This window comes from Phymastichus coffea, unplaced genomic scaffold (genome assembly GCF_024137745.1).
Source record: "Phymastichus coffea isolate CEN01 unplaced genomic scaffold, Cenicafe_Pcof_1.1 PCOF00018, whole genome shotgun sequence".
NCBI lineage: Eukaryota > Metazoa > Arthropoda > Insecta > Hymenoptera > Eulophidae > Phymastichus > Phymastichus coffea.
Genome location: NW_026706829.1, coordinates 3659286 through 3681108, shown reverse-complemented (window position 1 = coordinate 3681108; position 21823 = coordinate 3659286). Strand labels below are relative to the sequence as shown.

Genomic DNA, 21823 nt, shown 5'->3' with positions numbered 1-21823 from the left:
GGAGTTCTCTTCGATCTTTATTTAAATTTCGTTTAATTTCTTGCTTAGCGAATTACCTCCTATCTACGAGGGTAGATTGATAAGTTTCCGGCCTGACCAAGAAAAACAACGTTTTTAAGAATTTTTTTTTCTATTTCTCAACATAATCTCCTCCAAGGCTGATACATTTCTCATAGCGGTGTTCTAGTCTAGTAATGCCATCTCTATAGACTAATTCGTCAAGCTCCTCAAAATACCCATTTATAGCTTCGATTACTTCTTTTTTGTCCCTAAATCTCTTAGCGCCAAGTCATTTTTTGAGATTAGGAAACAGATAATAGTCAGTCGGGGCTAGGTCTGGAGAGTAGGGAGGGTGCGGCATCAATTCAAACTTGACACGGTGGAGGACGCTATGCTGAGGATTCCTGGCTACTCGCTCGTGAGATTGGATCGCTGTAAGGTTCGGAGTGGCAAATCTAGGGGAGGTGGTATCCTCGTTTGGATTGAGAGCGCATGCTCCTTTGTAACAGTACATACCCTCAATTATGATCTGGAGCATGTGACTCTGAAGCTTGACTATGGTGCACCGCTACTTCTCTCCGTTGCTTATCTACCGCCAGTTACGTCTCTCTCACCAGTGATATTCGAGTCATCTTTGGATTCCTTTTGCTGTTCTCTGGAGGATTCAGCTGCCAGATATCCTGAGTGTGCTGTTCTAATTGTGGGTGACTTCAACCTTCCCCGCTTCATGTGGTCGGCTTGTGATGGTGTGCTTTCATCTGATGCACTGGCAAGTAGGATTATTCGTGATTCGGCATCTAGATTAGAGAGTTGTACGAGCTCTCTTAAGTGCGCTCAGTTGATTCGTTCGTCAAATTGCTCTGGAAATACGCTTGATCTGGCATTTTGTAGTATTCCGGCGTCTCTCTGCACGGCTTTGGATCCTCTGGCACCATCGGACAGACATCACGAACCTGTCATTATTAATTTGAACTGTGTTGCAGTGGCTTCACCGAGCTCTCTACCATTTGATACTTCTGCTTCCTTCAACTTTAAAAAGGCTAATTATAGCAGTATTAACGCTGCTCTGGCTTCGACAAATTGGAATGATCTCCTTGATGGTCATGAGTGGGACGTTGACATGGCGCTTGATTGTTTTTACCGGAAATTATTCGAAATTATTAGCTGCAACGTTCCACTTTCTGGCCCATTCACTGCTAGATTCCCCAGTTGGATGTCAGTCGAATTGAGAGCTGCCATTTCTCAGAAGAAGATTGCCCACCGGATATTTAAGGCTTCAGGAGATGGTCAGGCATTGCATGACTTCAGGAACTTCCGGATAATTTGCAAGCGTCTGACGTTGCGCGATTACAACCGATTTATTTGTGATGTTGAGGAGTCATTGGAGTCTGATCCTGGAGAATTCTGGAGGTTTGCTAACCCTAAGGATTGTGGCTCTGGCTATCCTGATAGTATGTATTATAATAGTATCGATGCCCATGATGGTCCGGATATTGTCAACTTGTTTGCGGAGCGATTTCCTTCGGTTTTTTCGTCAACTTCACTACTTAATGGTTTCGAGGGGCTAACGTTTGATTCTAATACGCTGTCGGACATTTCTCTTGATATTGAAGAGGTAATTCAGGGCCTTGCTGGCCTGAAACCGTCATCTGCGGCCGGATCCGATGGAATCCCGTCTACTTTTTTTGTAAATTGTTCCAATTGTTTAGCTCAACCGATCATGTCTATTATGAATTTATCTCTACGATCCGGTACCTTTCCTACTGCTTGGAAACAAGCTTTTATCATTCCGGTGTATAAGAGGCGTGGTGACAGGAGAAATGTTTGTAATTATCGTCCAATTGCCAAGCTTAATGTGCTTTCTAAACTGTGTGATCATCTGGTGTCCATACGACTTTCTCGTTTCCTTCTTCGTGTCATTAATGTCTCCCAGCATGGTTTTGTTCCGCGCCGTTCAACGGTTACTAATCTTGCGGAGTTCATTGAATTTCTTACGGACGCATTCGATGATGATCGGCAGGTTGATACGATTTACACTGATCTTACCAGTGCGTTTGATTGTGTTAATCATCAACTTCTGGCTGCTAAGTTGTCGTTCTATGGTATTCATGGCCCTCTTCTATCCTGGTGCTCTTCATACCTATCACATAGCACCTATTCTGTTAAGCTCCTGAAATTCATCTCCTCATCTTATTTGGCTACCTCAGGGGTACCGCAGGGCTCGCACCTTGGTCCACTATTTTTCATTATATTTGTGAATGATGCATTTTCTGTTATTCGTTCTTCCTTCATCTCTTTCTATGCTGACGATGCTAAAATTTTTAAACTTATTACATCTAGGAATGATGCCGATGAGTTACAGCTGGATCTGCTGAGGTTTTCTGATTGGTGCTCAGTTAATGGGCTCTTGTTAAATACGGATAAATGTGCAGTCCTTTCATTTTCTCGATGTACAGCGTCGTATATATTCGACTATTTTTGTATGGATCTTGCGATTTGTCGGGTGACGGAGTTTAAAGATCTGGGAGTATTGTTCGATCGGAGTTTATCGTTCACCGCTCATATTAATCAGTCCTGCCGTACGGCATCCCGGTCACTTTTTCTACTGTTTAGGCAATGTCGTGCCTTTAAGCGACCGGCCTCCCTCATTGCTCTTTATAATGGTAACATTCGCTCTCGTCTCACGTATGCGTCAGTTATTTGGGCTCCACGTTTTGACCAGCAATCTAAGTTGCTAGAGACTGTTCAGCATCGTTTTCTGCGTTTTTTAGCTAATAAATTCGGCCCACGTATGGATCCCTTCTCTCATGACTACTCTGCCATTGCAAACTCATTTCATATTTGTACCATCACATCCTTCATTAATTACCAGTCTGCATTTTTCATTTATAAATTATGTCATAATTTCATCGATTCGATTTCACTCTCTAACCGTATCCTCTACATTGTCCCAGCACGCACTCTTCGTGCCCGTAATCATACCTTTTTCATCCGTTCACGTAGGTGGAATCTTAACCATTTATCAATTATTGATCGATCATGCCTCATTATTAATAATTTGTCAACTCCGCTGGATGTTCACTCAGTTTGCTTGGGCGCTTTTAAAAGGCTTGTTCGTGCGAATACTGCGGTGTTTCGCTAGTGTCTTATATCTTTGTCTTTTCTTCTGTCACGTGACACCTTTACTTATTTCTTCCCTTTTACCCACCTATCTTGGCTGCATCTCCCTATCTACATGTTAAATTTTGTATATTATTTTGTATATTATATACATGTTAAATTTTGTTATTATTATTTTTCTTTTTTTATTATTCTTTTATTATTATTATTCTATTATTATTCTTCTATTATTTTTTTTTTTTATATTTCTTATTTTACTAGATCATAGCCTTTAAGATTGATACTTTCGTTCCAATGTCTCCTTTTCCAACAGAGTTGAACTCACCTTAAGTCACCTGAATTGTGACACTCGATTTATCTTAGGTGTGAGTGACCTAATGTTTAGTCCAACTATTCCTTAGATAAAATCGGTTTAAAAAAATAACCGGTGATGGGTCCGTTAAACTAAAAGGGAACGAAATAATGTAATGCGGCAAATAAAATCAAGATCGTTTAACACTAAAAACCTACAGTCTCCGTTGGACCGAAAGACTTGCACACGCATATAGGATTTACATAGAGAAAGAGAGAGAGAGAGAGAGAGAGATAGAATTGAAAATTCTACTGTGAAAACTAACACTCGACGCGAATACATAAACGGTCGCGATTGACAAAATACTTTCGCTAGTATTTTGTCGCGCAGAAAAAGCGAGATGCACCTACCTTGCGGTGCAATTACGGGGAGTAGCCGTAATTGTTAGTCTGCAAAACTACAGGTGCTTACTACTACTTGCTGCGCTGCCTCGGTCACGAAGATCGCTGACAGTTGCACTTAATGCTGCAGTTCACTGCTGTTGTGATTCGCTGCGGCTTCTCTACTGCACCTCGTTACCACTCACGTACGTACAAATCCAGAGAAAAACTAATTTTCAGCCAACGGAAAACTAGCTTTCAGCAACAGGATGAAAATTTTGGCAGTTTCTCGAACAACAACTAAGGCTTCACTGAAAAATTTACCTTTCACGCGCCTCCTCTCTCTCTCTTAGTATCGCAAAACTGTTCTGTGTTATTGTTATGTGGGCAAAACTGTTGGACAGTTATTGCCAATGACTACGCAACGATGCACGCACATTATTACTGTAGCTTTTCGGAACATCAGCCTCAGTGTTTCCATCGGGAAAATTAACAGTTAGTCATGATTTGAGCTGTAAATAAATAAGAGTTCATATAATTTAGCGTCTTATCGATTTTCTGTTCTACTCTTCAACTGCTTGTGGCTTTTTTCTCTTTTTCTTTCGCGAATTCGTAGGTGTTGAAGTAGAGATTAGATTAGAGTAATTGATTAGACTTGCCTACACTCGCTCTCAAATAAAGACTTTTACTTTCATTACATTGATTGTCCTGTGATTTCACCTCCTCTGCAACTCCTGCATATCCGAAAGCATGGTACGTTCACTCCATACAGCACTCAGCGATTGGAGTATCTGCTTCCCTTGACCGCATAAATTAAATAATTAGTCACGTGAAGTAGCGGGCTAAATTTTACGAAAACGTTGATTTTTCCGTTACAATCTCATCATAGGTTGCTATGAAATATGGGCACTCATTTGTCAAGGAAATGAATTGTGGATTTATAAGCTTACATCTCTATCGTTTTGAGAAATTTTTTATAAAGAAAAGATAATTTTAATGAAAAAAATTAGTTTATTGGGTACATACTATAATTAGATAGAGAAATAAATATGAAATTTATAATTTAACAATAGCGTAAAATTTAAATTGCCCCTTGATTATTATTTGCCCTTTGGTTATTATTTTATTTAAAAAATCAACGAACAAAATAAAAGAATGTCAATTATTTTCCATACCTTTTGTAGTTACTAAAATATTTCTTTTTTGAGGACATAGATGAAATGCTCCATATATTATCGGATTCACTACACTGTTACTCATACCGAAAAAGAAAATACCTGTCTGCAAGTTTTCACTAAGCTGTAAACCAAAGAAAAATTTACTACTTTATTGTGAATAATATGTATTATATGTTATCAAATTCTTGAAACCATATTTAAAAAGTAACATAAGTATAGCTAACAACCACAGCCTCGTAAATCAAACTTTCTATAACCGATATGCAAATTGCATATCACTTCTTGGGATAAAATAGTTTGGTTTTTGTTTTTTTTTGATTTTTAAAAATTTTTCGTTTTAAATTATTTTTTAAATTATTCGTAATCACAAAGTTCTAATATTTAGCGGTATTTTATTATGCAATCTTCTGACGAGTAGGCATTTAAATGTTTCAGTTTTTTTCGTAAAATACAAAAAATAAAAACCATAAGCACATATATAAATAAAAAGATTGCATCAAAATTACTCTTTGCATTCATCTTCGCACGTGTGCTTCATTTTGGAACGTGTTTGGTGTATTAAAATACTGATTAGTTCCTACTAATCATTCTGTGATGAGCCAAAAACCGCGGTGTTGCACCTTTAAAAGACTTTATAGATAAGACAGAACAATTCGAGAGTAAGAATGTGATTTCATAAATAAATAAAGTTTTTAAATAGGGAAGATTTGTCGCCAATTATTTTTCACTGCAGTGGTAAGTAATATAGGGCAAGCAAACCTGGGCGAGCTGAACGGATAGAAATCGCTTATAATCAATGACGTGAAATAATGAACTTCAAGTGAGTAGTAAGACTAACTAAATTTTGGCTCGCAAATGCATGTTCTATACCACCTCGTCGAAGCTTACAAAATCATAGCTAAGATATCTGTTCAAATATTCAAATATTCATTGCTATGCGTAAACGCCGAGACATTAAACGGACGCCATATCAAGAGAAGAGTTGAGAGTACTTTTCTGTTAGTCACGATATTAGTGAGACCCAACGCTCGAATTGTTGATATTTAAGCAGATGAAAAAGAGAAAATAAGAAGTTTCTATCCAGGAGGCACGGAAGAATACCTATGGCCTTAAAAAGCAGGCTAGCTGTTACAAAAACCTGAAAGAGCCGAGGAGAAATGAGAGATAGCCAGGATAACATCATCAATGGTAATGGGCTTGAAAGCAAATTCCTCCTGTACCTCAAACTCCATGTCGACTATCTAGCTATCTATATCCTGAAGTGTTGAGACGGAAAATTCAGCGAAGTGGTCGTTTAGCTCATCCAGAATGAAACCATAAAGCTTCTACCCACTTAACTTTGGTAAAATACAGAGTTGTCGCATTTTCTTCCAAATATTTTTCTCTTCATCAAGAGCGCTAAGAAGATAGTTATAAAGAAAGTGAATGTGCTCTTTAAAAATTCGAAACTACAGTGAACATAGATGTACTGGTAAATTTAAACAAGATTTATAACAAGATATGTGACTAGAAATGAGAAATAAAAATGACCGGAGCTCAGCGTTACAAAACACCATGAAAATAAAATTAAACTTGGAAAAATAAGGATTCTTACGGAGTGATATTTACAAACGATCTACTTAATTAAAGTTCCAATGTTATTACAGATATACATTGCTAAATATGTTAAGATAACAACCACGAAGCTTTGTTTTGTCATAACGGCGCCGGTGTGTATTGCAAAAACAAGGATCATTTATCTTATAATTGCAAACTTGTAAATAAGAAAAAAGAACTTATACGTAAATTTTGCAATGCCTTGAAACGAATATTCCTCGTTTTTCGAATCGAATCGCGCGGGCGGTACGGCGTCGGCTCAAGGTTAACGAAGCGGCGTGATCGCGAAAGCGTAAGAGAAAGAGAAGAGAGAGAGAGAGGAACGGGACTCTCGTATACCGGGAATCTTTTCCTGTCCGTACGAGTTGTCACACTTAATTTTAAAACGAACAAAACATTCCATGATTTCGGCGTGGTGGCAGTTAGAGTGGACAAGATAAGGTAATTCGAGCGCAATATCCGCGCGTGACGAACAGTCAAAAAGCCTCTTTCGAATCGTTACGGCGAATTTCCCGTGCGATTTCGCGTATTGAGTTTTGTGTGACAATCTGCTAGTGAGACCGCGGCTCACTATCAAACACCAGAGTGGAACCCCAAGCTCAACAAGTTCGAGATCTAGCGCCATGCAGAGGACGAAGTCTTCACCGAGAGACGTCCATAATAGCGTGTCGCCGTCAGTAGTAGCAGCAAGCGCTAGGTGAGAAAGCTTTGTCAGGTTGCCAGCGGCAGAGCTAAGGTAGCGTTCGACTTGTGTTGTTTGCGAGCGAAAGCGTTCACGCGATTTTGCTTAGCTTTGCACATATTCTCTCTCTTGCACGTGCAGCGATTTCTTGATTGTGTGCGTCCAGCATGGCATTATCGCTATTGTTGAATCGTTTTGTAGCGGCCGCCCGACGGACGAAACGTATCTCTGAGCAGACAATTCAATAGAGCCGAGATGCTCAAATTCAAAAGCTAAAAGCTAGCTAGCCATCTTTTGCCTGACAATTTCCCGAACTCCCTCGCCGAACAAACTCACGAGCATCGAGTATATCGGTCGTGGTCGCATGAATTTTCGCGATCCTTCTCTTTTTAGCACTTGAACATCACCGGCTCCTCGACTTCTCGCGTTGGGAGAGCAATTAACGAGGTAGCAGCTGTATCGAAGAGCATCGCCGAGGCTCGAAGCCGGTTGAGCAGCAGGGCGACAAACCAGCATTTTCCCCGCGAGTGCGACCTTGCACGCGAACGCGGCACCCTTCGGGCACGAGTACATACTTGCGGTCATGTACACCGTGACGTTCCTTCGCCTAAATAGTCACTCCATTACAACCTAAAGACATGTTATTGATGGATAAAAAAATAAGTTAAAGGAAAATCATTGCTAATATTGCCACGTGATAAAATACACAGTTTTATAATGCCCATTTCTAATGGATTACGAAATGTATTGAGAAATATCCAGAAATCGATTATAAACACATATTTCTAAAAATATTATTCAATCAGTAGATTCCTGCAAAGTTTGCGACTCTATTAAACACACAATACGGATCTGCCGAAATATCACTTGCAAACGATTTATCTGGATTTTTGTTTTAATTTTTCAATTAAAAATTTTACATTTTACAAAACAAACATATACTTTAAACTATCACTTGAAATTATCTGATGAAAAGTTTACTTGAAATAGTCATATGTAAATTTCTTTTGAAATCTACGCATGGCAATTTTTTTTTCTAAGTGAACATTTTAGACTACAGATTTTTATGTTCACTTGCAATGTTTATATGGCAGGATTTTTAATAATGACGTTACAGGATCAAGGCAGATATAAATAATTATTTTATTTTTTTATTTTACCAAATATACGAGTAGTCTAGACCAACTAAATGTAATGACGAACAAATTTCCAGAGCCAATTTGATTCACAAAAATGTATTTGTATTCATTTAGGTAAGTCTATACAGTATAACGGGGTTAAATTTCTGCATGCTTGTATCTATGCCTCGATAGAGATATCGCACGTGTACCAGCTAATTCAAATGCTTAACTGAGGAGTATTAGAACTAAAGCGCGAAGAATTCGAAGACGAGCGATATTAACTAATCTAGAAGAGGGGAAGAAAGGGTAACAGTCAACCAACTAAATAACAAAAAAGGGAACGAAAGTAAATTATCGTTTTGATAGCACAGATTCGTTTAGTTCCGCTGTTCTTACAACGCATTTGGCCCGCGCATAAACATTTGCTCAAAATGTGCGACAGTGTTGCGCACCGCCATTTTCTTTGCCGTAGCTCATTCGAATTGTACACTCGCTCGCTTGCTCACTACCGATTTTGTAACGCTCACGCACGGCTTCGTGATGAGAGAGTTATAATATTACGTGTGGCTATTCGACATAATTATGACGCGAAGCTGGCCAGCTTACCTTAGTAATTCGTCGCGTTATTAGGGGGAATAATCTGTTGTGGTTTTCCGCTGCACAGTTCAGGTTGCCACTTTCGCCGTAAACGAGGCCTCCTCGACCGCCCTGCCACTTCCACCGGGTCGATTCGGCAACTTAGTAACCGGCCTACGATGGCGTATCGGCTATCCGGATGTAACGTTGTCAGCAGCGACGGGTCAGTTACAATTGATCAACTTCTATTTTTTTGTTTTCGAGGATATCACGCTCAAACACTGTCTGTTGCCGATGCCAGAGTTCACTCACTGATCCCTCTCTCTTCGCGTGCGTTCCGCCCCATCCCGGACCGAGTTCCCTTTTTCTTTCTTCCGGCCGACAGGTGTTGCCCTCGCGATCGAGACGGTAGCGCGAACTGGACGCTTACCGTCACAACAAAAATATTTATTTAATTAATCACTCATATAGTCATAAATATTAAAAGAATGTAATATATACGTGCTAAATTCAGTTGTCTTCGTAATTTTTCTATTTCTTGGATGTGGGTGTACTTGATAAGAAAATATAAAAGAAAATTTGTATGATAATAGATGAATTTGTCACTACTTTCCACTGTTGTGATCGACAGGGGAACCCTGAAATTTTTAAATGAAAGATCATGGCAGCAGAGACTGTAGGTATAGTTTTAGGTGTAACATGAATTTTTGTGAATTATTATTGAAATTTTAGTAAATATTTGTGCATTATACCAATTGTCCATTAAAAAATACGTCACGCTGAGAAAAAAAATTTGTAAAAATTATAAAGTCATGTATAAAAAAATTAAGCATACGCTAGTTGACCTCAAAAGCATGCTAATTGTAAATATTTTTCTTTATTATCCCTTAAAAAAAATGTCGTAATCTGATGGTAAGTTTCCGAGTTAGAGCAATTTTTTTTCCACGCGACCGATTTGAAGTGGCGCGTTCAGTTTTCGAGCGCATTCCTTCCACCACTGGGCGTTGAGGCCGCGTGGAAGCTGCGTCATAGTTTCCAATGTGTTTTCCATATAAATAAACACATTAATAAGTTTCAAGTGTAGGATATGTAATTTTAACATTGAAAATGTAGGTTAAAAATATTTTCATCTCTTAATCTCAATAATTAAACGCGCTGCAATTTTTTGAATCGTAACTTCGTTTCTAATTAAGCTATAAAATCCATTATAGGCTTAAACTATAATATGAATTATTTTAAATTGAAAAAATTTTATTACAAATTGCTGTGAAAAAATCCGGCAAAGATAAGAGGTTTTATACGTCGTTTAAAATTATTGCCTAATTGACATCACTTTCGCAATAAAAAATAAATAGAAATAACAATGTTTCTTATAGGATTCGGGAACTATAACTCAAAAGGAATCGGCCGAAACGCCGATGAGAATTGAACGATATTTATCAAAGAAAGTTATGGAAATTTGCAATTAAGCCTTTTTTATGTAAATAATATTATAGCTTATTCAATATTCAAAATTTTGAAAAATAAAAATTACACTTACTTCTATGAGAAGACCGCAATATTTGAACTTTTTTGAGTATAATTATCTTTTTTAATGGAAATGAAAAAAATATTGAAAAACATGTCATTTTTTATGGTTTTTTGTTAATAACTTATTATCTTATTTACCGATTTTAACAAGCAACGTCTTATTTGATTTGGATTTTTACTAGAAAAAAAGGGTTTGAATTATTTTTATCTAAATTCATAATCGGTTGAGATATTGTGATAAAACTAATTTTTCAATCAAAACGCATTATTTAAACAATCTTCCACACCTCTGCGATCGAGGATAAATTGACAATCTGTTGAGCATCATGAAATAAAATTGACTCTGAAAATAACATTGCAGAAATCTAGATTGCCTACATTAGAGGCCTACATTAAATAAAAACACTATTTATTTTTCAATATAATCCTCTTTTAACTCTATACATTTATTATAGCGGCGATCAAACTTTTTTATACCCTTTAAAAAGTAATTTTTATCAAACTACACAGAATGTCTATTTGTCCTACCAATTACCTTTTCATTGGATGAAAATCTAGTACGATACCATGTAATACTATGATTTATCAACGCGTAAGGAAAGGAATCGTATTCGATTCTTCTCACTAATCACATCCTAGACCAGTGCCCAAGCACCGTGTCACTAATTATTTTTAAGGGGAAGATGCCGGATTCGCTTCACTACAAATGTGACAATGAGCCTTGTCACGAAGTTGACGGGCTGGGTGTTAGCTCGAGAGGACAGGAATGACAGACACACACAGTAATGATTCTCAATCACCTTCGAATATGTTTATTCCGTTAATTCATACAAAAGTAGAGACGAGGCGGATTAACGCGTCGTTCTTAATGGCCGCGTGTCTTCGTCCGCGCGGAAGAATGTACGGGGTACGGTACAACAACAGCTTTGAAAGACGACGAAGGATGGATTTCGCCGTAATCGCCGTGCTCGCGTACGATCACGAGTACTTCGCCGTAGCGCCACATACTCGCGAATAAAAGAAGAGAAAGGGAGAGAGAGACGATCTGACCTGAAGAAGGCTGCTGGCTGGACTAATACTGCAGTTACTGGTAAGTTAATATCAGACTGGCTCGAAGTCTTCGTGCCTTGGACGATAATTTTTCCTCACCGTTCTACGTCTAGCGTCGTTCTCGTTCTTAGACCTTGTTGCTTGATGATCGGTGATTCTGGGAAACGATAGCTCTTTTCTCTAGCGCTTACACTCCTGACCGTCACGGTCGATACCCTCTGATCGAATGCCGAGCTCGAACTCTCTCTCTCCCCGCTACGCGCGTGACGGCTCGAGCAACGCCGGCGGCTTCGCTCTCGCTAGCGGATCGTCGTAGGTCGCTCGCGCACGTTCTCTCATCTTACGCGTCGTATCTTCTCTCTCTTTTCTCTACACTGCCACTCTTGCTTCCAATTAGTTCGCACTAACGATGCCAGTCACAGGTATTGATCCTGAATAAAAAAGCGTTGCAGGCATCGGTAATGGTTCATGGCGTTATCACGCTCGCCATGGCCACAGCGATCATCTCGCTCCTCTCCACGAGTGTCGAAAGTGAACGTCCTCATAAGGAGAAGGGAAGCAAAGTAATAAAAATAAAAAAAAACATATTCTTTCTCGCTAATACATGTCGAAGCTGCGCGTACTTCTGTTTACATTCAACCTTTATATTGATAAATATATACGCAGACATAGAGACAATCAAACAAACTAAAAAAAACAAAAAGATTTAACAAACAACACACTACTTACAACCACCGTACTACATTTAATTCTTGGAGGGTTTTGCTGCTGAGGGTTTTCCAAGATCGGGGCATCCTCGGCGGAGAGCGGATCGACTATCATCACCTATGACTCTAGTATGGGAGGGGTGCGGCGATGAGTCACCTCCTCATCCCTGCCGTCAGAACTTGATCTCTGGTGTTCTTCGTGAGCGTCGCGTCGCAACTGTACTATGATGGGGTCGTTTCCTGCCACATTTTCTCGCTGAGCGGCGAACGCTAGAGCGGTCTCTATCCGCGCACACTTCTTTTTTTCATCCTAACAGGCCTTCTTTTTCCTAGTAGGCTTCTCGTCAGTTCGGGCCATTCTTCAGTCGAGCGCGCCGGTTCAGCTATCGCCGTCGCTGTCACTATCACCTGCGGTTGATGAGCGTCGGGCAGGCCAGCCAGGTGTATGAACGGGATACTCAAGCTACGAGCCGCTTGTACTCAACTCATAATATAGGCTTGATATGCGATCACCCAGCTGTCGCAATTAACTGTTGCAGTTAAACCAGAGGTACGGTACGATGTCCCGCTCCGGGTCAAACGGCACCTGAGCCAAACTATGCAAGAAGGTGCCCGTTAGCCTGTTGCCCTTCACAGCCATCCACTATCTTGGCTTCTACGGTACAGCAGTACGAGCTGAGAATTGTGGTGGAGAAATCCGCAGCCTCGCTTGCCCGGTACACACAGGTATATACCGTTTGTCCTGGATATATCGCCGGGATCTTCTCTGTGAATTTCGCTAGCTCAGAGGCCTTCGCGGGCGCAGGCACCAAGGCGGGCTCACCAGCACGGCTGAACGGGAGCTCTGAATAAGACAGTCTCTTGTGGACCATCCCATTCCAGCTGGATGCCACATAGAAAGATGCCCAGAGTAGTTATCGCCCTATCAATGGTCCGCACCCAATGTCCCCAATGTCCTCCATGCAACAGAAGTTCCAGTTCCTCACGTCGTTCGGATGTCCGCTTTATGCCCACCTCTCGCTCAGCAACTCTTTCACCCTGATCGGAGTTCAGTGTCCGCCCGCACAGGCCTTTCCGGTCGTATTTCTTCGTCAATATTCCGTTGAGTTTCCTGCAGGACTGACGGCTTCGTTCAACCGCTGCCCGCCACCGAAATAGGCTTGCCTTCGAGGGTCTATTCTTACGTCCGACTCTTGAAATGGAGGCCACTTTTACACCCTTACCCTTCGGAGTCGACGAGTATATCAGGGTGCTGTCTGAGTTATCTTCTCCGGGCACCTCTGGCATGGTCTCCGTTGAGGCAGCTACAAGGCTCGACCTGCTATCCGTTCTTGCTCCTTCCTTGACCGAGCCACGTTGCGAGTTAACGCACTCCTGCGTCAAGCCAGAGGGAGTCGGGGAATAGGTTGCCGTCAATCTCTCTCGTACCACTGCTGTTCGCTCCTCCATTGATTCTTCATCATTCACTGGGGAGAACAAATTTTCCAAGAAGAAGTCCAGACCTCTGTGGCGCCGCCTTCTTCGTCCTGTATCTCTCTGGACCTCCGCAGTTTGACGCCAGAAAGAGAACCGCGGGTTCTGGGCCTGGAGATAAAGGGGCTTCCACTTCAACGGACCAGAAATGTGTTCCGCAGGCTTTACTGGGGCTAAAATCTTAGCTACTTTAGCGGGCTTTTGCGGGATCTCCTGCTCCTCAATAATATCCAAAAGCCGATTCGTAAATCCTTCTTCCGGGATTTTTGCTGGCACATGATATTCCGGCGCAGCTGCCAAATCAGTCGCACAAGTCGAAAGAGTCGCTTCAGGGTTTTCTGTTCGGAGGACAGCCCCAGCGGAAGGATCTATCGAACTCCGCAACAGGAGCTCCTCCAGCTCGACCTCTACTGCTACGCTGTCCACCTTCATTGCGAGGCATTCCTTGATAGTCAGGACTCCACCGGGGGTCATGAACTCCGGCTCAACACGGAAAACACGAAGCACAGAGAACTCGCCCACTATGATGATCAATACGGGTAAAATCAAGGATCTCGAGGATTCATTCTCCTCCTCCCGGGACTCTCCTCAAAAAGCACATTCTAAGGTGTCGCCCTGCGAGGAAGCGTTACTGGGAAAATTCTCGCTCGAGCGCGTCCGCCCAACTACTCGAAGTCAAACCATGTATATTTTTAAGTCCTTAACATGCACCATCGGAATCTGTCACTTGTCCTTCACTTCCAACTTGTATATGACGTCCGAAAGCTTATTAACAATTCCATACGAACCTCCGATCTCAGGCTCCAGGCTGAAATTTCGGTCCACCGCCGCGCTCGACAACGAATGGAACTTACGCCAAACCAAATCCCCTTTGCTAAACGTCGCATATCGGCGTTTTCTATTATATGCATTCTTCTGCCGTTCTTGAGCGCTCTCAATATGCCTACCCACTAAGTCTCGCAGAGCGTTTAACCGTTGTAGTCGATCTTGCAAAATCTCTGGACCCACCTTGATCACGGGCACTCTCCTCTCCACTTATCACCTTAGACTCAATCGCGGGTTACGTCCGAAGTTCAGGAATGCCGGGAAAACCTTTGTAGAGAACTGAGTACAGAACTGAACTTCTGTGATTGTTATCAACAAAAATAGCTATCATAGTCTCCAGTACCCTGTTCACTTGCTTTATCGGGTCGCTTTGTTGATGATAGAGGGAGAGGGGCAGAATACGTGTGTGCTGGAAAACCTTACTCTAATACGGTTTCGCGTTATCACTGACGAAATATTACGGTGTTTCCCATCGCAGCAATATTAACTGCTCGACGCGCGGGTGAGCGACTTTCCGTCCGCCGAACTCAATGGTTTAAGCTCTACCCATTTCGTGAATAGATCCTGAAAATCTACGATATACCGATAACGACTCTTGCTCCTCGGCAATTCCACCATGTCCGTCACGACCACCGCCCAACGACGTTCAACTAAGCACGTTCCCATCAAACCCTGGGGTGCTTGTTGATCGATCTTATACCGCTGGCACTCCTGGCACTGGTCGACGAAATTAATAATCGCCAATAATACTCGCGAGCCACGTGGTCATAAATTTTTTCCTGACCAAAATGCCCTGTGGACAACGCACAATGAGCGCCCTGTAACAATTTTTCTCCAAACTCGAGTGGAACCACGAGTCGCCAACTCTCTTCGCGATTGGTAACTGGGTCGAGCAAATGGTCTGTCATATACCGGTACAATACATTGTCCTCCACTTTCCAATTTCGATACTTCTCAGGCCGTTCGAGAACCTTTCGGTATCTTTGCAGGTACCAAAAGTCCTTGATAACCGAAAACTCATAGACCTCTGCCGCGTCCACGAATTGGCGCGAGAGTGCAAAGCACCATTCCTATGCACAATTTCGTAATCGAGCTATTGGAACTCCAGCACCCATCGCTCAAGTCGCCCTGAAAGGTCTCGGTTACCCAGAAGCCGGGTCAACGCGCTACGGTCTGTTACCACCACGAAATAGAACCCCTTAATATACGGCTTAAACTTTTTAACTGCAAAACGAAGCGCTAGAAACTCGATCTCATTAACCATATACCATATCATGCGGGTATAGCATGCAACTTGCATAACAAATCGGATGTTCACCAGCTTCCGTGAGCACATGCTCAACCGCTCGAACGCCTTCTGCTGCTCGTCGCCTCATATACACGGTTGCTCCTTTTTAATTCATTTCGTGAGAGTATCTTGGTATCGCTATCGTTTTCGATAAACCGCGCATACTATCCGACTATACCCAAAATCGACGTAACTGCTCTATATTTCTTGGCGTGGTAATCCAGAATTGGCTGAATCCTTTCCAGATCAGAGCTCAAGTCCTCGCAGTCCAATCGGTAACCAAGATAACTTCGGTTCAAAAAAAATTCGATTTTTCCAAGTTTATTTCAAGACCTACCTCTACTAACTTACGGAACACTCGACCCAACCAAGCCATGTGATCCTCGAAACTCGTATTCACTACCAACAAGACATCCATATACCAAAACATGTACGGCGAGTATTCCTGGCCAAATAAGGCGTCCATAAATCCCATGAATGTAGCGGAAGCATTCAGCAGACCGAACGGCTTTCTTTCTCTCGAACTCCCAAAGTCCCGATTCCGGTACCGTATAGTGCTTTCTACTTTCGTTCAACGGGATTTGCCAAAATACTCACCGTAAGTCGATCTTCGAGAAATAAAAACACCCCGCGTAGCCAGTCTAAAATCGAATCGAGGTTAGGCATCGGATCCCCATCGATTTTAGTCATTTTGTTCACCGGACAAAAGTCCAAGCAAAATGCCTTCCAAACGATCATCAGCGCGTTACTCCACTGACTGTCTGACGGTGTAATGATGCTTGCGTGCTACATCCGCATTGTTTCCTCCTGCGCAAAACTCAAATCGAAGGCGACATTCACCTGAGACGCGTCTTGATGGGCCCCGAGTTGCCGACGTCTATGATGTGTTTAATCAAGTTTGTCACAGGTGGCGCGGCTCCGGACTCCGGCACAATACTGTGCACAAGCACCAACACCTGCTCTCGCTGCGCATCATGGTATCCGGTTAGTCCAGCGCACTCCGCGAAGATATGCATCGACCTGTTCTCGTTACTTACGAACGAGATTCACGTTATCGAGCCTTCTAGCCTTCATTCGCATCTCTCGATACTAAATTCTTCCATCCATTGGTTTCAAAAATCGACCCCGAGTATAAGATCATGAGCACACCTGGTTGTAAAGGCTCCGCAAGTTCCGCCGATCTCCAGGTGCAGGTGCAAACCTCCAAGCACACCTGGTTCTGTTGAAATAAAGTATGAATGAAAAGTATTATTATTCCTTATAGAATAATTATTATTTAATATACACGGTGATTCTCAAACATTAGATGAAACTTATATCACTAGATTCGTCTTGAAAAATTATTTAAAATAAAATTATTTAAAAATTTTTTTGGTATTTAGGTAATGAGATAATAAACTTTAAAGAGTAGCCATTCAGCGGTCGGCTTTAGAATGTAGAACTCAGCTTGGCAAGCGCGGAGCGGAGTAAGAGCTGACATGCGAGCGCGGCAGTCAACTGAAAACGGTGCTCAACTACATTTACGCGCGTAATGAATTTTGCTTGCTAACTACAATTTTCAGTAATTCAACAATTACTTGAATTTATTTGAATTAATTTATTCGACATCAAGTAACGAACTAAGATGATGAATTTAAGTGAATTGAAAATACTAGCGTTTTTAAAAATTATGCTACATAGCGGAATACTACGCTATTCATATACAATTTGGAAAAATACCATATTTTTTCTTTTGCTATTTGCTGATGATTATAAAAATACTTTCAATAAATGGTTAAAAAATTTTAATTCTAAATATATTTTGTGTTATTTTTGATCATGATGTTTTAATAATAAAATAATGCACAAAAATAAACTGAAAAGCACAAGCTAATGAATGAAATTAAATTAAATGCACGATTTTGCTTTCTCGGTCGTGCGTAAATCGAGTCTTCGCGCACGGAACATCAAAAAAATACAAAAGCAGTACTTCAAACGAATATCATTTTTAGTTAGCAATATGACAATAGTACAAGTATAGCATACTATACTTTATTTACGCGTACGATTCACGCATATGTATAAATTATATGGTATGAATTGTGAGTAACTAACTAAAATTACAACTCGCTTTATTCTTGATACTGAGTTTATACTCTATCTACTGGTGAATGTGATAAATCTTCTAATACTTCAGTTTGTTAAAAACCTCATGCAAAAAGTCTTACTTTCTTTCGATTATCAGATTTATTTTGTGAAGACCTACTGTAAATCTATTATTTTTCTATTTTTAGGTTTTTCAACTAATTTCCGAGTTTTGTTTTTAATTAAACAGTCCATTTTTCTATTCATAGCATCTTTCATAAATCATTTTCGTGACTATTAATCGCTTCTTCGTACGTTGAAGGGCTGTCAGCACTTACAACATTTACATAAGTGTAATTTGAATTAACAAAACTTGCAGCATACCGATCAGGCATTTTTCTATCTCTTTCTGACCTTCTTAAAGTTAATATATTTTCATGGTTTAGGTTTGATATAGAGTTTTCGTCATTTATGTTACCATTGTTATTAACCCTTTGAAGCACAGTGTCCATCCCGATGGACACATTGATTTATTGCTTCTTTTGCCATTTTAGAACAACATTATGGATTTTAACAAGGTCTTTTGCATTCTTTCAGTTCATTAATAGTTCAAAAACATAATTTTGCAGTTGAAATCAATATATTGGGTTATTTTTTAATATTTTTAAATGAACAAAGAAGAAAAAAATTGAATTTTTGGGGAGAAATTCATTATTGACGCGAATAATGAGAGTATCCCTTTCAAATTTGGTATACAAAGGTTTTTGGGGTCGCTGAATAAGAATTTGACATCAGATTTCAAAAATTGTGTATCCAAGATGGCGGATCTAAAATGGCGGACAAGATTTCCTATATTGATACCAATACTCTAAAATTCATATCTAAAGGGTTTTAGGGGTCGCAGATAACGATTCTGATATCAGGTTTCCGAAATAATGCTTTCAAAATGGCGGATATGTATATTTTTATATTGGCTTGAATACTCTAAAGTGCCTCAATCTCAGTGATAATCAATATCATACTAGTTTTCTGAAATTCTGCAGCCAAGATGGCCAAAGGATATGATTGATGTACATGCTTATTTGCATGACTTGAAAATATAATATCTCAGAATAGTGGATACTTCTTTCACTCATTCTCGGCATTACCCGGAGCTTACGACGAGGACGTGATGAGTTCAAGCTCCATTTACGTTTTTTTTTGTATTTTTCATATTTTATATTTTTTTTGTATTTTTTATATTTTATATATTTTTTTTATTTTTTATATTTTATATTATTTTTTATTTTTTATATATTATTTTCTGCATTTTTTATGTTTCATTTTAGTCAATGAGTGTCAACAAATATATGGATGACTCCAGAAGCAAAGAGCCGATCATTATTTATTTTTCGTAGGTCGGGGGTTGAGGGCCTTTTGGCGATTTGTATGAGCACCAAACACTTTGTATTGAATGTATTCTCCATGGGGCTGAGGGCCATATATATATATATATATATATTTGTTTTTTTGAGAGATTCATTCACCTAATCAGAAAACAAAATACTAGAATATTTGAAACAGAATACTAAATTATATTATTAGATTTGTTATCAGTACGACCGAAAACCCTTAGAAATTACGTTTCATGAAAATGAAGTCCCTAAAAATGAAATTTGATATCCAAATTTTTGGATCCGCCATTTTAGATATATTATTTCGGAAATCTGATATCAGATTCGTTATCAGCGAGCCCTAAAAGCCTTTACATTGAATTTTGAAGTATTCAGGCCAATATAGAAAATAAATGCCTGTCCGCCATTTTGAATTCGCCATTTTGGATACATCATTTAGGAAACCTGATATCAGATTCGTTATCAGTGACCCCTAAAACTCATTAGTTATGAATTTTAAAGTTTTCAAGCGAATATAGAAAAAAATCTATGTCCGCCATTCTGAATCCGCCATCTTAGATGCAAAATTCGAACAATCTAATGTTAGATTCATGATCAGTGACCTCAAAAACCCCTATATATAAATTTTCATCTAAATATCCTGGAGAGAAAAATGTATGCTTCAAAGGGTTAACAACTTTTGACGATATTATTTGCGATAATTGTAAATCATACTAAAACGATCAATAACTACTTTTGTAAAGTTACATGTTTTAAAATTTAAGTATTACTGTTTATTCACTTATAAATTTAGAAAATTCATTTCTCATAATTGCGTAAACAATTCGAAGAGAGCTGTCCTGCGAAAATAGGCGGGAAAATCTGTGTATAAATATGCTGATTTTTGCACGGGCTAGCATTCACTCCTAACTTTGCAAAGTGAGCGCATGAAATTGAATAAACTTGGCTAATACCTAAGTTCTTCCTCTCATTGTAATTAACTAAGCAAATCCTCTCTTTTCCTATCGTAATTCGTGCTCGACTTATAGAACACTTCGCGCTATAAGAAACTTGGGCTGAATTACATTCTTCATAAGAAAGACTTAAGCTCTGCTTATGGGACAATTCGCACCATAAGAAACTAGGGTAAAGTCTGTCTTTTCCTTGAAATTTTATTTATATACTTAAATATATTATTTATTGCTTTATTTTAAAGTAATAATTAGATTCAGATGGAAAGAAACGAATTCTTACTCATTAACGCGACAGACCATGAGAGTACGAACTATAAAATAAATAATAAGTGATACGAACATCACATATCATTAAATAACCGAAATATGTACGTATGTAAATTCAAAATTTGTATATGTAGAACGCCATATAAAGATACAAATAACTTATTTGTACATGGATATTGTTGTACAGCGTTGTAAGCAAGAAAGAGAAATTTTGAAAAATGTACTTGCAATTGCTACTTAATCTCCCGATCAGCTTACCTATAATCTCATGAAAGGTCCCGAATACATGGCCGTGATAGCTGGAGAGGTGGTACATATAGTTAAATGCATACCTGTTGATGTAAAGATTCTACAAGATGAAGAATGTTACTATGAATTGACGGTGATACTATACATGGCAATCATACAAAGTTTTGATCTACCAAAACTCATTTTAAAAACCCAAGCGACAATAGTTGACTGTATTACATTGTTGGCTACATATTTTTATTTTTATGAAGACTGGTATAAGTTTTTGCCCAAAGCAGTAGAAGCAAAAGCCCCTACCACTCTCAAATCTTTTTCAGGGTTTACATGGAAATATTAGAACATTCCTTCACTAGCCACAAGTGGAATATATATAGAAAAGCATCTACAAAAATTAACGAAACATGTTTCCTTTGGAACCTGCCTTTACGTCCTGCAGTAATAAATGATAGAGCCCGAGAAATTCATGGACACACCAGAAAAGATTACGACGTAATAATTGGAAAAATGATGAACGAAAACGTAATGGAACAATTAGTTGTCAACACATGGAATAACATGTGAACGAAATTCAATCGTACTAATACAATCGTACTAATCATTCAAATCATCAAGAAACTCATAGACGTTTTTATTAACGGAACGACATTGCACATTATTTATGGATGGTCTTTACATTTGATTGGAGCTATACAGGGTGTCCTATTTTAAAGGAATCATCCCGGAAATTTTCGACGGTTGGCGTTGTACAAAAAAATTGTTCAGACAATAGTTGTTTGGGACAATGGGGGCAACCTTTCTGTGAAATCCGATTTGACCTTGAGATTCATTTTCAAGGTCATTTGAAGGTCAAAGTCATTTTTTGAATAGGAACCAATATTTTTGATCCCGGATTCGGAAAGAGCGGAAAATTCTACGTTTAGATAACGTATTATGTGTGGGGTGCAGTTAACCCCCCCCCTCGCCTAAGGTCATGTAGGGATCAAATTTATGATTTTCTTCATCTATGCACAGGGATGATCGGGCAAGGGTAAGGTTAATTATAATAACCCAATAACTCTAATACCCAATAACTCGAAAA

General features: G+C 39.6%; 1 protein-coding gene across 1 annotated transcript; it reads left to right on the top strand.

The window, feature by feature from the left end:
* Positions 1-391: 391 nt before the first annotated feature.
* LOC131675288 (uncharacterized) lies at positions 392-10414 on the top strand. The gene is made up of 2 exons (XM_058954216.1): positions 392-1822; positions 10322-10414. The coding sequence occupies exons 1-2, from the start codon at positions 392-394 to the stop codon at positions 10412-10414; spliced, it is 1524 nt and encodes a 507-aa protein (XP_058810199.1).
* Positions 10415-21823: the final 11409 nt, after the last annotated feature.

Excerpts from the sequence above, each read along its gene's own strand:
- LOC131675288 (XM_058954216.1), top strand. The coding sequence starts at position 392 with ATGCTGAGGATTCCTGGCTACTCGCTCGTGAGATTGGATCGCTGTAAG. Across the intron at positions 1,823-10,321 it reads GGCGTGGTGACAGGAGAAAT|GATTCGGGAACTATAACTCA; the intron begins GTTTGTAATTAT and ends TGTTTCTTATAG.